At 41.9% G+C, this 12,869-nt stretch overlaps 1 protein-coding gene across 4 annotated transcripts in view; it reads left to right on the top strand.

Moving 5' to 3' along the window:
- The window catches only part of UNC93B1 (unc-93B1 regulator of TLR signaling), a 103,357-nt gene that overhangs the window by 51,961 nt on the left and 38,527 nt on the right, over nucleotides 1-12,869 (top strand). For all 4 annotated transcript variants that reach the window (XM_089683700.1, XM_089683702.1, XM_089683703.1 and 1 more), the window contains exons 2-3: nucleotides 3,816-3,959; nucleotides 7,487-7,614. In XM_089683700.1, coding sequence (XP_089539826.1) covers nucleotides 7,507-7,614 — 108 coding nt within the window. In that variant the 5' untranslated portion in view covers nucleotides 3,816-3,959; nucleotides 7,487-7,506. The remainder of the gene's footprint in view (nucleotides 1-3,815; nucleotides 3,960-7,486; nucleotides 7,615-12,869) is intronic.

Raw genomic sequence — 12,869 nt, 5'->3', positions numbered from 1 at the left:
AATTTGTATACTGGTCGTTGGCTCCATTATTTTCAACTTCAACATTTTTACCAACATTTATCTAAAAAAGGTTCATTACATAGAGATCTAACCGCTTTTGAATCACTTTGTATGAGGAGCTCGATGGGTTCACGTGCTATTTCAACAATATTTGGCATATTATTATCGTAAGGGTGTCTTATGATTAAGTTCCTGTGACGAAACGCGTCAAGGGAGGGTGTCTTATGATTAAGTCCCTGTGACGAAATGCGTCAAGGAAGTGATGTCAGACACAACGGAGGAACCGGAAGTGGTGGATCGGCCATTTTGGAAGTTGGAAATCCTATCCAAACGCTTCTGATAGCTGCTGAGACTCTGCAAGAGGTTTGGGCTATGGGAGTTTTGGCATATTTTATCTGTTCTTAAAAGTAAGAGCATTATTAAAGTGTTATCTGTTTATACCATACGGAATTACACTATATATCCTTTTTATATATGATGGATATCGATTGAGCATGGGTACTATGAGTACTACTGAGTACTCCTGCTCAAGGTCCTGATGACAGCTGGGAGCTTTATCCATGTGGCTATGACGACATCTTAAAGAATATCTGTCCAGCCTGGGATAGCTTTCCTTGGATGGTGTATACCTCAGTGGTATTAAAGTGTGTTTTTCTTTACCATCTGGTAAGGGTATTCAGTCTTTACACTATAGGAGTGTTCACTATTACTAGCACTTTGATTTTTTTGGATCACCAGAGTGTTTCACTAGCACGTTTTCTCATGTTGAGCTCATGGGTCACATATATGGTCATGTATGATGTGAAGTGACACATATGTTGAATATTATTGTACACCATTGATATAAGAATAATACACTATTTTAGTTTTCTTTTTATTGAGAATCACTTTGAAGTTTAGAGTCTTTTGGAAGGTTTCTACAGTGAGGACTTAAATTTACATTTTAGAGTGACTTTATTTTTATTTTTTGGACACAAATATATCACTTTGGAATTTTGGACACTGCATGCAATTTATATATTTTTTATATTTGTATTGATTTATTTATTATTTTGTGTATAGTTTACTTAGTGTAGTATATTTGTTCTGGCAATAGGGTGAGCATATTGAGGTATAATCATTTATCTATCCTGAAAAATGTTGGTGTTGTGGGGAGGTTGTAGGCACAATGACACATATTTGCTGGTCCTTTTCTAGGATCAAACCATTCTGGGACTTAGTATCCGGATTTGCTCACATATTAATGGCACATCTTATCAGATGTCCACAGAAATAGCATTATTATCTATTTTTCCAGAATCTGAGAGAGCATCAAAAAGAGGACTGTTGTGTTCTTTGTTTTTTGTGTCACGTAAGTAATATCAAGATATTGGAATACTCAAGTTCTCCCCTCTATCAAGGAGTGGATAGATGAAATAAATAAAATAAAGAGATTGGAAAAACTGATAACAACTATACATGAATGTTATCATAAGTATCTGTCTGGTTCCCTTGGGTTGAGTTTATGAACTCTGATATTCTGAGATCTTTTATAGAATAGATACCAGGTTGATATCTCAAGCTAAACTTATAAATGGTGATTAATGGAGATGCTCTATGAAGTGTATGTGTTTTTTTGTGAGTGTGGATAGTTGTGGAGTGTTGGGGTTTTTTTTTTTACTGTTTCTTTTCTTTCTTTCTTTATGAAATATTTATAGTCTAAGTGTGAACTGCAATTAGTATTCTTTTATTTTCTATTATGTTTGGAATTGTTTAGAAGCTAATGCAGTAGACCTATTCAGTGAGATACATGAACATGAGTTAGAAAAGTGGTTATAGCTGTATTATTTTGATGTTTTTAAAAATGAAATTGTGAAATTTAAAAGAGAATCTTGTTAATAACTGCTTGTTAGACTTTGTAAAATGATAATAAGGATTAATAAACTCACAAAAATAAAAAATAAAAAAATAATTACAAAATAGAATTAAGAAATATATATATATATATATATATATATATATATATATAGTAGTCTCCCACGGGCCAGATAAAAGCAAACAAAGGGCCGGATCTGGCCCTTGGGCCACAGTTTGTAGACCATTGGTTTAGGAGTTTTTCTACCAAGCAGCTGCTGGTGACGTCACCGGTGCATGCACTCTGAAGGAACGGCGTACCTGTGCCATTCCTCCAGAGCTGTGTGCTGCCACCAAGACTCCAGTGTGCATGCATGGGAGACGTCATTGCTGCTTGACCAGTCAGCCAGCCGGAGGTTGCAAAAAGGAGCTGAGTGAAGATGGAAACCCTGTCAGTGCGCTGCTGAAGGGCTTCCATTCAAAGTAAATCTCTAATAATGTACTAGTGGATACTAGCACATTATGATATTGCCTTGAAGGGGGAAATATAATTTTTTCGAAAGAGTTTACTACCGCTTTTAATTCCCTCCCGATTGCCACGCGCATATGTGCGGCCACTCGTTGAATGGCCCATGAAGCCAAGAGGCTAAAGAAAAACAGAACTGTACCAAAGGCACGCACCATGTGCGCTCCTGGCAAAGTGACTGGTGGCTAATGGAAAGCTCCTGATCTCTACTTTCGATCGGGAGCTTTACCATCCTGTGTCCACTGTGACAGCCAATCACGGTGGTCACATGATCACAAACCCACCCTGCCTACTGGCATCTGAAACCCCTAAACCTCCCTGGCGATATTCCCGAGTGTAGCTCGGGGTAAAGTTTCAGCACCACAAGCAGTAACCCCAAGCTACACTTCGGAATACCTTGCAGCTCTGCTCCGGGATCCCTCCAGCACTTACCTTGTCCTTCACTCCTGCAATGTCCCTCCTGCAGTGTCCCCAGTAATGTCCTCCGGCCGAAGCCGGCATTTGTCTTCCGGGTTCCGTTCCCTGCGACATCGGGATGTACGGGGGACGGAACTGGCAGGAAATTTGAAAATTTTAAAAGTTACATTCACTAAAATCACATAGTAAAACATTACTGTATCAAACCATTTCACATACATTTTGTCCCTACTGCTTTGTCCTGTGCCCTGCCTGCATTTTTACCATTCTTTCTGCCTTGAAACTGAGAAAAGTCCATGGTGTCCAAAAAGCGTCCCTTTAGGTCAAAAGTCGTTTTAGACCAGCTAGAGAACAGCGATAGTAAATTAGAACCACTTGCAGAATTGAGTGATAATAATTTGTGGGGAAATTCGTCATCAGACACTGAAAATGATTTTGCGACTTTGCTCCGTGATGTGCAAACTGGCACTCTATTTCAAATTTCAGTGTTTTTGGTTTGATTATATTATTGAATTAAATTTATTATTATATTATTATTTTTTATGATCATTTATTAAATTATAATTTTATGATTTTGTGTTTCAAATTTTAACATACCCGGGATGTTTACTAGACTCTTGTTCGGACAGATTTCAGTGAGGTATTCCTAAAAATTACAGGACTACAATAAAAAAACAACATATTTCCATGCAAAAAAATGTACCGCTTTGAGCACAGAAATATGGACATAATCAGACCGCTAGGGAAGTTAAAGGACCGGGAGGCACTGGCACCAAGGGGTTGACTTTAATTTTATTTTTTTAAGTGTTTTTTTTTTCATTTTTGTATTTTAAAGTTCATTGTAAAGTATTTGAGCCCCCGACCTTGCAAGATCATGAGCACAATTCTCACTTCCACTACACATTGTGACCATTCACCACTTACTGTATTCTATCCATATCTATTCTCACTCATAGAAGAGGAATAGAATTGTTAAAGCTGAACAATTTGATTGATTTTTTTTTACCTGACAAAAGATTTATATTTCTGTCCTCTCCAGATCTGAGGTGTACACAGCCCTGCCAGAAAGCACAACCAGCCGAATGACCTGATTTTCCCTTGCTACAGTTAAGCAACACAGCCTGGTCATCACCCCAGCCCAGCCTGTGACTTACCAGTGAAGGAGCAGCAGGAAATAGATAAGGTGATCTCTCCGCTTTCTCCTTGTGAGCAAATTTGCATGCAGCATACTCTTGATTGGCCCTAAATGTTGTCCTTCTGATGTATAGGGAGATTACAAGAGGCTGATACATACCTCCCAACTTTATTTCACAAAGTATTTTATTGGGTTTTGAAGTTTTATACAGCAAATTGTTGCACAGTAATACATGACATAGAGGTATAACAGAGGCGGAGATGCGTAAATGAATCCATCAATTACATAGGAACACCAGAACAAAGTTACATAATGAACAGTAGTAAAGCATGGATGCTTGTACATGCTCATGGAGTAGGGTAACACAAATCAGGCCAGAAGTGGTGTATCGTGCTAGTAGAGGCACTTGTCTCCGTGAAAGGGTGGGGGAGTGGGAGTGAAAAGCACTATTCAAACTCAGAATCTAGGGAAAGAATAGAGCCCGAGAAACCAAGGGGTAGATGGGTAGGGTGGAGGGGGGTAGAGAGAAGGAATGAAGCCTTGCCGGGGGGAGGGAGAAGGAGTGAGGTAGGATAGGGAGGGTTCCCATGGGATCCAGTCAGCCTAGCATAGCGGTAGTGATCCTTACAAGTAATCATATGGAGAGTAGAGTGTGGTCCAGATTTACAGTGGGGCAAAAAATTATTTAGTCAGCCACCAATTGTGCAAGTTCTCCCACTTAAAAAGATGAGAGAGGCCTGTAATTGGCATCATAGGTAGACCTCAACTATGAGAGACAAAATGAGAAAAAAAATCCAGACAATCACATTGGCTGATTTGGAAAGAATTTATTTGCAAATTATGGTGGAAAATAAGTATTTGGTCAATATCAAAAGTTCATCTCAGTACTTTGTTATATATCATTTGTTGGCAATGACAGAGGTCAAACGTTTCCTGTAAGTCTTCACAAGGTTGGCACACACGGTTGCTGGTATGTTGGCCCATTCCTCCATGCAGATCTCTTCTAGAGCAGTGATGTTTTGGGGCTGTGGCTGGGCAACACAGACTTTCAACTCCCTCCAAAGGTTTTCTATGGGGTTGAGATCTGGAGACTGGCTAGGCCACTCCAGGACCTTGAAATGCTTCTTACGAAGCCAATCCTTCGTTGCCCGGGTGGTATGTTTGGGATTATTGTCGTGTTGGAAGACCCAGCCACGTTTCATCTTTAATGCCCTTGCTGATGGAAGGAGGTTTGCACTCAAAATCTCATGATACATGGCCCCATTCATTCTATCCTGTACATGGATCAGTCGTCCTGGTCCCTTTGCAGAGAAACAGCCCCAAAGCATGATGTTGCCACCCGCATGCTTCACAGTAGGTATGGTGTTCTTTGGATGCAACTCAGCATTCTCTCACCTCCAAACACGACGAGTTGTGTTTCTACCAAACAGTTCTATTTTGGTTTCATCTGACCATATGACATTCTCCCAATCCTCTTCTGGATCATCCAAATGCTCTCTAGCAAACTTCAGACGGGCCCGGACATGTACTGGCTTAAGCAGGGGGACACGTCTGGCACTGCAGGATCTGAGTCCCTGGCGGCGTAGTGTGTTACTGATGGTAGCCTTTGTTACGTTGGTCCCAGCTCACTGCAGGTCATTCACTAGGTCCCCCCGTGTGGTCCTGGGATTTTTGCTCACCATTATTGTGATCATTTTGACCCCACGTGGAGCCCCAGATCGAGGGAGATTATCAGTGGTCTTGTATGTCTTACATTTTCTAATTATTGCTCCCACAGTTGATTTGTTCACACTAAGCTGCTTGCCTATTGCAGATTCAGTCTTCCCAGCCTGGTGCAGGTCTACAATTTTGTTTCTGGTGTCCTTCAACAGCTCTTTGGTCTTCACCATAGTAGAGTTTGGAGTGTGACTGTTTAAGGTTGTGGGCAGGTGTCTTTTATACTGATAACAAGTTCAAACAGGTGCCATTGATACAGGTAATGAGTGCAGGACAGAGGAGCCTCTTAAAGAAGAAAGTACAGGTCTGTGAGAGCCAGAAATCTTGCTTGTTTGTAGGTGACCAAATACTTATTTCCACCATAATTTGCAAATAAATTCTTTCCAAATCAGCCAATGTGATTGTCTGGATTTTTTTTCTCATTTTGTCTCTCATAGTTGAGGTCTACCTATGATGCCAATTACAGGCCTCTCTCATCTTTTTAAGTGGGAGAACTTGCACAATTGGTGGCTGACTAAATACTTTTTTGCCCCACTGTAGGTGATCATTGTAGGTTAACCATGGGTCCCAAACCTTCAGAAATTTGGTGTGGGTATCAGTGACTATAGAGGTGAGTTTATCATGAACCATAGTACCCATGAGCCTCTGCTTGACCTCAATGAAGTTAAGAAACGGTAGTTGCCAGGCTTTGGCCAACATCTGTTGGGCTGCCAGGAAAACAAATCCCACCAGCTTCCTCTGGGCTTTAGAAAGAGGTGGGATTGGCTTATGTAGTAAGGCTTCCCAGGGATTATGTGGAAGGGAGAGGTTTAGGACAGATCTGATCGTATAGACTCATGTCCAAAATCGCAACACCTTCGGGCAGGACCAGCAGATGTGAACGAGAGTGCCGTGCTCTGTACCTTCCAACTTTAGAATATGAGAATGATGGACACTTCAGGGAGGAGCCCAGAGATAGCTGCTCTTCAATGCTTGTTACAGGAATCCAGCAGTTAGAGATGCTGACCTCCATAGAAAGGATAAACGTGGCGTCTGGGATCTTGGGCAGCCCGCAAGAAATGCAGGACACGTGCCCTGGGTGCCCGCACTGGTGCACCCCTGCCAGGCTAATCAGTAGAGCCAAGTGCTAGAACCTGTTGCTGCACTGGGTTCCAGGATTCAGCCTGGATTCCCAGGACACCAGGATATCAGGGTTTAGTTCAAATCTCGGGACGACCCCTGGAATCTGGGACAGTTGCGAAGTATGCCGATAGAAGGTTACATTCATATAGTTACACTACTTATATTTTAAAAACACATTTGTTTTTTTTTAATGGATAAATAAGCATTTTCATTGTTTTTGAGTTTAGCTTTTAGGTTGTACATACATGGATCGATCCATGCAGTGCTATCTAATGAAACATTGCTTGTGATCATCATGTGAGGCTCGAACAATGTAGGCTAGTGAAGTACTGTACACCTGAGTACATGCTGGTATTGTTCTACTTTGCAACAGACCACCTTTGGCTTTATCTTAGGCTTCTAGCTGATTACTGGGAGAAGCGGTGAGTACATTACAGTAGCGGAGAGATGAGGGTTCTCCAAACCCTTGTGTAGAGAAGGAATACTATTACTATTTTTTATAAATTCAGCCATATAGATTCATACCTGCAGGAAAAATGTGAGGTGCTTAATGACTACTTTACTCTGTACAGTCATTGTGGGCAATACATACAGCTTTTTGTCCCAATACTTTAGTACATAACCTGAAAATTGAGCTAAGGCTGAATTTTAAGTTCTGGTAAAAATGATTACTGCTGAGCAATAACTGTTAAATGCTTTCATTGGCAAGTCAATGACCACACTGTTTGCTTTTATAGGAGGTTCAGAGGTCCTGACCATGGCTGCGTTATATCAGGAGGCATCCATTAATGGGATAGCAGCGGATATAGTTGGAGCTCTACCTGCCCAGCAGCAAGACCAAGGACTGGATGGCGCAAACGAACAGGTTAGTCATGATTCTGGCCCTGTTTACTGCTGCATCGCACTATTGACTCATCATCAATATAACTGGTGGCCACCATTGGCCAAGCTTACAGCTTATAAGGGGGACTGCTGTGTAATCATAGGTGTGTTTTTCCTACTACATGACCCAACTCCAGCCAACATTTTTATTTCAGTTTTGGATAAAGCAAAGAATTATAAGAACATCTTGAAGGTTTAAATCAGGGTCTCTCAAGCAGGGTTTCATGGAACCCTAGGGTTCCTCCAGAGGCTGCTAGGGATTCCTTGAGCAATAAGCACATTGTACCTCTCAGATAAGTTCCCACTGACACCATTGATCTTTTTAGCTATCTGTAAGAAGGTAATTATTCCCAGTGACCACAAGTGTAAGGAGCATTCTTCCCACTGACAATCACACTAATGTACCATGAGTTGTAGATGTAACCATTTTTAGCAGAGATTCTCTGAGACCAAAAGGTTATTTTAAGGGTTCATCTGTGATGAAAAAATTGAGAAAGGCTGATTTAAATGCTGCCAGTGTGCTTGTTATGGGGTTTTTGTTTTTTGATAGATTTTAAATTCTGTGTCCTCATAGAGGTGAATTCTTCTCTCCTTCAATTCTGTAGAACACCTGTGACCTAGACAGAAAGTGAGGGGTAATGTTCCCCATGGAGAAAAAATTCTGATAGAACTTCTAAATTTCTCTAATGGAATTTGAAAATGTTTTTTTTTTTACTATGTCCCATTTTCGGGTTTCCTCTCATGTGCTGTTCAATCTGTGACCCTTCAAATGGACAGGAAGTGAGGAGACTTTCCACCACCTTGTGGACTATGAAAGGCCTCGTTGATATGGGTGTACTTAAGCGTATGCCTGTGCAAAAGCTGTGTTTGCCCGCACAGGGATGCACAGGTATTCTGTGCATCCCCTTGCAGGTAGTCCCATTCATGTCAATTGGGGTACAGCGGCTGCACAGACATAGCCGCTGCTTCCAATTTGAAAGCGATGTGGGAGCAGGTCTCCAAACACAGACAGTGTGCAATTGGGGACCCCACACCATTGTGGCTGTCAAATTGTGAGGAGAAATCTCTGAAATATGGATACAGGCAGCTGTGTATAAAATCTAGCCAAACTTTATGCCAAGCCCTGATGAAGGGAATACTGTAGAACCTTAGGGCCTTATTTTTTTCCCATCCAAACTATTCTGCATTCAAATGAAACTACAGATGCGGGCCTGCTCTAACTAGCAGTTGCCTCCAGACAGAGGTTCTAACTTTTACGTACTGTATCCAAAAGTAAACACAAACCTTTTGGCTGGAATTTGGCTTTATTGCCACTTTAACCCCAGGAAATTTTAGCCAATATGGACGTAAATCAGATGTGGTAGAGAATAATTTGTTAAATATCACTGTTGAGTTTGATGTTTTCTAATACATTTTATTTTGCAGAAATGGACAGAAGTTACCCCAGCACGCTTACCAGCTAGCCTGCAGGAAAAAAAAAAATTTCCTTTCGAAACAGAGGTTTTAGTTGCACACATATGCAAACATACTGTTTTGCTTCGTCAAGGCTCCTCTATGAAGTGCGGTCCTAACTACATTTGAGAGTCTTTATACTGGAGCATATTTAGTAGTGTATATATTAAGGACAAGTTTGCCTGGAAGGACACATTAGAAGCCCACCAAGGGCATCATGACAACTGAAGGTGTCCAATGTGTCCCCATGCCAATTCCAGTGAGTGTCACGATGAGGGCTCAGTCTCAAAGACCAGTTGCTATAGCAGTGGAAAGGCTGACCTAAAACCAGCAGAATAGGTACACAGGCAGGTCACCGTGGCGGAGGAGTGGGCTCACCCGAGGTGCGGAGTCTAAGTACCAACTGGTGTTCACCAGAGCTCCTGATGGTGGAGATGGATTTTTCTGCACGTTAGCACCAGGTCACGGTCCTCAGGATCACCCAACCAGGAGGTGAGAAAGCGGAGGTCCAGTAGCGTATTAAGCAGGTAAGGATCAAACGGAAGCGTAGTCAGTAAACAAGCCAAGGTAGGTAAGGAGCAGTCGCAGGTTGGGATCAGGCAGAAGCGTAGTCGAGCACAAGCCAAGGGTCAATAATGAGTGGTAGCAAAATATGGATAACAGCAGAGAAGACAAGATACTGGCTGGAGAGCACAATAATCTGGCAAACAGGAAGTGCAGAGACATGGTTTATATCAGGAAGTTCATGGGAGGAGCAAGGGGTTCAAGGTTCATGACAAACAAGGTCAAGGTAGGATCATCCAAATAATTGGCAAGTGAGCTGTCCAGCGTTCCAGGTGGCTCAGCAAGAAGAAACATTGCCACTCATCGCAGAAGGACCAGGTCCGGACCCAGGCTCTAACAGTGTGCAACTATACAAAAAGAGTTTGTAAGACTTAGGACCTCACTTTACAGAGGGACCTTGGCAAGGCAGTGCAACTTCCACATACACTCACCAGCCACTTTATTAGGTACACCTTGCTAGTACTGGGTTGGACCCCCTTTTGCCGTCAGAAATGCCTTAATTCTTCGTGGCATAGATTCAGCAAGGTGTTGGGAACATTCCTCAGAGATTTAGTCATATTGACATTAGTTACTGTTGCCTTTCTATTATCTCAAACAAGTCTGCCCATTCTCCTCTGACATCAACATGGCATTTTCGTCCACACATCTGCCGCTCACTGGATAATTTCTCTTTTTCGGACCATTCTATGTAAACCCTAGAGATGGTTGTGTGTGAAAATCCTAGTAGATCAGCAGTTTTTGAAATACTCAGACCAACCCATATGGCACCAACAACCATGCCACGTTCAAAATCACTTAAATCCCCTTTCTTCCCCATTCTGATGCTCGGCTTGAACTTTAGCAAGTCGTTTTCACCACGTTTGGATGTCTAAATGCATTGAGTTGCTGCCATGTGATTGGCTGATCAGCAATTTGTGTTAGCAAGCAATTGAACGGGTGTACCTAATAAAGTGTGTATTTGAAATTGTGTGCAACTAAAAACCCCTGTTTTTAATGCATATTGTTAGACCATGCCATTTTGGGTTTTTCACAGGCTGTTTTGCAGAAATTATTAATTTCCTCCTTCTGTAAAAGCTTGGCCTGGCTATAGATGAAGAGTGTGGCATATATTGCTTGTTTAAGGTGATCTCTCCTATAACTCTGAAATGTTCACCTTCAGCATGTTTTTCAGTTACAGAGTTATGCATTTCGGTTAAATATTGCAATGACCATCAATTTCTTGCAAACTGCATTTTTTTTTTCAAATAAAATATAGTTTTTTCAGTCACTGTTACATCTCCTGTAGCCTCTTTATGTCTAAATGAACTCCAGCAATGTCTGCATGACATGGAAGAAAAATATATTTCAAATATATTTTTTAAATATTCTTCCCAAATATATTGACCTATATTTGAAATGCTTAAATTTTGGCCATATTCAATATATTTGAAAAAAAAAAAATATATATATATATATATATTAAAATGATATATATATATATATATATATATATATACTGCATGTTGAAATGTGTTTTTTATATATTACAAAATATATGAAAAATATTTTTAAAAATATACATTGTATTAAATATATTCTTCAGATTTTTTTTAACATATAAAAAAGTCAAAAATGTAGATTTGTATTTTTAAAGACATACAGTATATTTGAAATCTATTTTTAAAAATATTTCTCAATATTTTGTAATAAAAACACATTTCAACAAGCAGTTTATATATATATATATATATATATATATATATATATTGAATATGGCCAACATTGTAGCATTTCAAATATATGTCAACATATTTGGGAAGAGTATTTTTAAAATATATTTCAAATATATTTTTCTTCCATGTGGGTATCCTTGGTGCATCTACGTTTGCGTTTGAATTTTTTTTTTAACTCTTCCAGTTCCCAATGCTGTCCAGAGCCTTTTTTCATCATGAAAAATGCATGCAAAGCGTTTTTAAGGTACCATATTTTCCATCGTATAAGACGACTTTTTAACCCATGAAAATCTTCTGAAAAGTCGGGGGTCGTCTTATACACCGGTATACGGCGAGCTGGTGTCAGGGCGGCACTTTTTCGGGGGGCAGCTCTGTGCTGCCCCCCCCTTCCAACGGAAGAGACACTAAGTACAGGGGCCTGCTGTTTCTTACCTGGCTCCGGTCCCGGTCCCACGACGATCCGGTCTAGGAAGCGCAGCTGCTCCTTCATTCTGTTCGGCCGTTCGATGTCCGCACAGCCGCTCGGCTCCGCCTCCTCACCGGTGATTGGGCGCCAGAATGTAGCTCAGGAAAGACACACCGGCGGCCAATCACCGGCGAGGAGGCGGAGCCGGGCCGCCCCGCGAAAATCGAGTGAGAGAGCGGCCGGTAAGTGTGCAGCAGCACCATGCTGGAACACTATTGGCACTATTCCTCCCCCCCCCCCCACTGACACCAACGATGGGGCACTATTCCTCCCCCACTGACACCAACGATGAGGCACTATTCTCCTCCCCACTGACACCAACGATGGGGCACTATTCCCCCCCCCCACTGACACCAATGATGGGGCACTATTCCCCCCCCCACTGACACCAATGAAGGGGCACTATTCCTCCCCCCACAGACACCAATGATGGGGCACTATTCCTCCCCCCACTGACACCAATGATGGAACACTATTCCTTCCCCCACTGACACCAATGATGGAACACTATTCCTTCCCCCACTGACGGGGTACTATTCCTCCCACTGACACCAATGATGGGGCACTATTCCTCCCACTGACACCAAAGATGGGGCACTATTCCCCCCACTGATACCAATGATGGGGCACTTTTTCCTCCTACTGATACCAATGATGGGGCACTTTTCCTGCCACTGATACCAATGATAGGGCACTATTCCTGCCACTGATACCAATGATGGGGCGCAATTCCTGCCACTGATACCAATGATGGGGCGCTATTCCTCTCACTGACACCAATGATGGGGTGCTATTCCTCCCACTGACACCAATGATGGGGCACGATTCTTCCCACTGACACCAATGATGGGGCACTATTCCTCCCACTGACACCAATGATGGGCCACTATTCCTCCCACTGACACCAATGATGGGACACTATTCCTCACACACTGACACTAATGATGGGGCACCATCATTGGTGTCAGTGGGAGGAATAGTGTCCCATCATTGGTATCAGTGGGAGGAATAGTGCCCCATCATTGGTGTCAGAGTGAGGAATCG

The sequence above is a fragment of the Staurois parvus genome, unplaced genomic scaffold, assembly GCF_062004578.1.
Source record: "Staurois parvus isolate SC_StPar_1 unplaced genomic scaffold, SC_StPar_1.0 ptg000320l, whole genome shotgun sequence".
NCBI classification, from domain to species: domain Eukaryota; kingdom Metazoa; phylum Chordata; class Amphibia; order Anura; family Ranidae; genus Staurois; species Staurois parvus.
The sequence above is the reverse complement of the archived record's forward strand: the minus strand, read 5'-3'. Positions and strand labels throughout refer to the sequence as shown.